This window comes from Malania oleifera, chromosome 7 (assembly GCF_029873635.1).
Source record: "Malania oleifera isolate guangnan ecotype guangnan chromosome 7, ASM2987363v1, whole genome shotgun sequence".
Lineage (NCBI taxonomy): Eukaryota > Viridiplantae > Streptophyta > Magnoliopsida > Santalales > Ximeniaceae > Malania > Malania oleifera.
In genome coordinates, this window is record NC_080423.1 from 89883572 (window position 1) to 89886695 (window position 3124).

Below are 3124 nucleotides of genomic sequence, written 5' to 3' on the forward strand. Positions count from 1 at the left end.
TAGGCAACCTATTAATGATTCTTTGTTTAGTCCTACTTTCTTAGAAATTATAAAAAAATCCCGAAGATTTAATTACTTGACAAAATTTCTTCACTCCCAAGCAACACTAGACCTTTCCATCTTAAGCCTACAATGCCTGAAATCTTTCACTTACAAATTAAATTGCCTTATCGCATTTGGTTAGCAGATTCAACTGCGATCTCTAAGAATCCTCATTAATGTTCAAGGTATCTTTCTGTTCAAATTTAATAATTAGAAATTTCATTCCCGAGAATAGTATATATTCTCACAAAACTCTTCAATACGTAGTATCTCTATTCTTAGTCTAAAATGTGGGTTTACAAACTTCAACCACTGTGTCACACCTCAATAACTAAGATCATGCAATGGTATTTGGCTCAATTCTCAAGCTTAGGGTGGGCCTCTAGCAATAATAATAATAATAATAATTTATTTATATGAATTGAGAGGGAAGAAAATAAGAGCACATTGCATTAAAAAATAATATTAATTTTTTGTTTTAATTTTTTAAAAAATAGAAAAATATCACACAATTTTCTTTTTTCTTTTTTTTTAAAAAAAATAGTTCTTAAAATAATTTTTTTAAAAAAGAAATTTCATAGAAATATTTGAAAAATAAATAAAATCATTCACATTATTGTTTTAAAATAAAGATAAAAAACAGATGATATTTTTGGAGCAAAATATATTCATGATAAATGATAATTATATTCATAATAGCCTTCGTCCCATTATTATTTTCTAAACTTCAAAAGCACTTCTTGTTTTTGTGGGGGAGCGGTGGGCTTCACTCCCATCAATTAGGTTCAAATAATATTATATCCATAATAATTCATGAGGGGTCATTCGGGTAAACCGGACCCAACAGATAATAGTAATGTGCCATACCCATTTACCCATCCCGATAACCTGTCAGAGATCTGATTTCTCAATCATCACCTGAAAAGTGCAGTTCCTTTTAACCACTGGATACCGACGCTTCCGGTTCGTATATTAGACCACTCAGCTGGGGTCTCAGCTTATCCTTCCATATTTCCTCACTAGGCCCCACCCCTACCTCCATTCTCTTCACATCCACCACAACTAACTTCTCCGTTAGCCGGTAAATCACTATACTAGCCACCAAATTACCATTCTGCCCCACCAACTGTAGCCTCCACTCTGCTTTTCTCTCAACCGTCACGTTCTCCGCCTTCGCGACCTCTTCGATTTTTGCAATTACTTTCTCGGGCGGCTCCGCCGAAACGAACCGCTCGCCGCCGGCCGGCGTCCCAGAATCCCTGAAAAGACCCGATAAGTCGACGCCTGACGAAAACGATATGATGTCGAAGGCGTTCAGGAACTTCGAGTTTTCGGCGTGTTCGTTGTCCTTCAGATCGAATTCTTCGTGGAACTTGATCTCTCTGTAGCCTTTATGGAACCAGGGGTCGCGTACAATCTCGTCGACGGTAATTCTCGTTTCCGGATTCGTGTCGAGGAGGCGAGACAATAACCGCCGGAGATCCGGCGACGTCCACTTCGGGCACCGGAATTCGCCTCTGTAGATTCTGCGATACATTACCATGAGATTCGGATCGTTGAACGGGAGGTACCCTGCGATAAGAACGTAGAGGATGATGCCGCACGACCACACGTCGACCTTCGCTCCGTCGTAGCCTTTCTTCGCCAGAATCTCCGGCGCCACGTACGCAGGCGTACCACACAGCGTGTGGAGGAGGCCGTCAGGCCGGATTTGGTCCTTAACGGCGCTGAGCCCGAAATCCGATACCTTCAGGTCCAAGTTCTCGTCGAGCAAGAGATTCTCCGGCTTCAGATCGCGGTGGAAAACGCCGCGCGAGTGACAGTACCCGACAGCGGAGATGAGCTGCTGGAAGTACCAACGGCTGAGATCCTCGCTGAACCGTCCCTTCGCGATCTTCGCGAGGAGCTCGCCGCCCTTGGCAAACTCCATCACGAAGTACACCTTCGTCTTCGTCGCCATCACCTCGAAGAGCTTCACGATGTGCGGGTGGCGCAGCCGGTGCATGACAGAGATCTCCCTCTTAATTTGCGCGACCAACCCACCTCGCACCACCTTCTGCTTGCTCACGGCCTTGATGGCCACGCTCTGCCCCGTCCGCACGTTCCGCGCGTGATAGACCTTGGCGAAGGCTCCGCGACCGAGCAACCTCCCGAGCTCGTACTTCCCGAACAGGTTTCCGTCGTCATTCTCCATCTCCGACATCGATCAGCACATCCAGGTACAGAACCCTGAAAGATTCCGCAGCTTTGCATCAAATTGAAAACACTCCTTTGCTGGAGGGATAATGGGTAGTGTCCAGAGGTTGTCTTTCTCGATTTAAAATGGGTTCTTGGAGGCGAAGTGAAATAGGGAAATGGGAAAGGTGGATGGTGGCGTGACGACGATGGCTAATTTCGACTTTTGGAACACATCAACACGATAATCACCTGAAATTTCTATTGAGATGGGAAAATGTGACGTAAGAAAAAGATTTTGACCATCAACGTGCCCTCTTCCCGCTTCTGTCTTCTACGAGTTCGGAGATGAGACGCCTCTAATTTGATTATTCTTTATTATTAATTTCGAATGAGAAGACAAAATTACAGGTATGTCCTTGTGCTTTTTCGTTTTACTAAAATACCCTTGGTTCACCTCACCCAGGTCCGCAATCATTGATTGTACGCCACAGAGGCGTGAGTGAGTTGGCTGTTGGCGTATCATTATGGTTTCATCGCTTTGGGCAAATGACGACAAATAAATGGGGCATTTCTGAGAATCTAAAGAATTCTGGGGAGGAAAACTTAAAATCATAGACTCTGTATTTATAGTAATTGAAGGGAAGCTACTATTGTCCAAATTTCTAATAATACTATGAACCTAGAATTGAATTTTGGAGGAGATTTTGCTTTGTTTTAAAATTTAATGTTTTAAATTTATTAATATTTAACTATTCAACTTAGTTGTGAAGAGTGCTGATGTATATATAATAGTGATGCCCCTTAAACTGTGAGAGGGATGAATAATTTTATGGAAGTTTCTTGAAATATGAAAAGGAATTGAGAGAGATTCTTTAGGCACAAGGATTGAAATAATTCTTTATTT

At 42.4% G+C, this 3124-nt stretch overlaps 1 protein-coding gene across 1 annotated transcript; it reads right to left on the reverse strand.

Annotated features, from left to right (window-relative positions):
* Positions 1 to 691: 691 nt before the first annotated feature.
* LOC131160473 (CBL-interacting serine/threonine-protein kinase 14) lies at positions 692 to 2883 on the reverse strand. Its single transcript, XM_058116181.1, has one exon. It carries the CDS (start codon positions 2243 to 2245, stop codon positions 980 to 982), a length of 1266 nt encoding a protein of 421 aa, XP_057972164.1. The 5' UTR covers positions 2246 to 2883; the 3' UTR covers positions 692 to 979.
* Between the last annotated feature and the right edge of the window lie 241 nt (positions 2884 to 3124).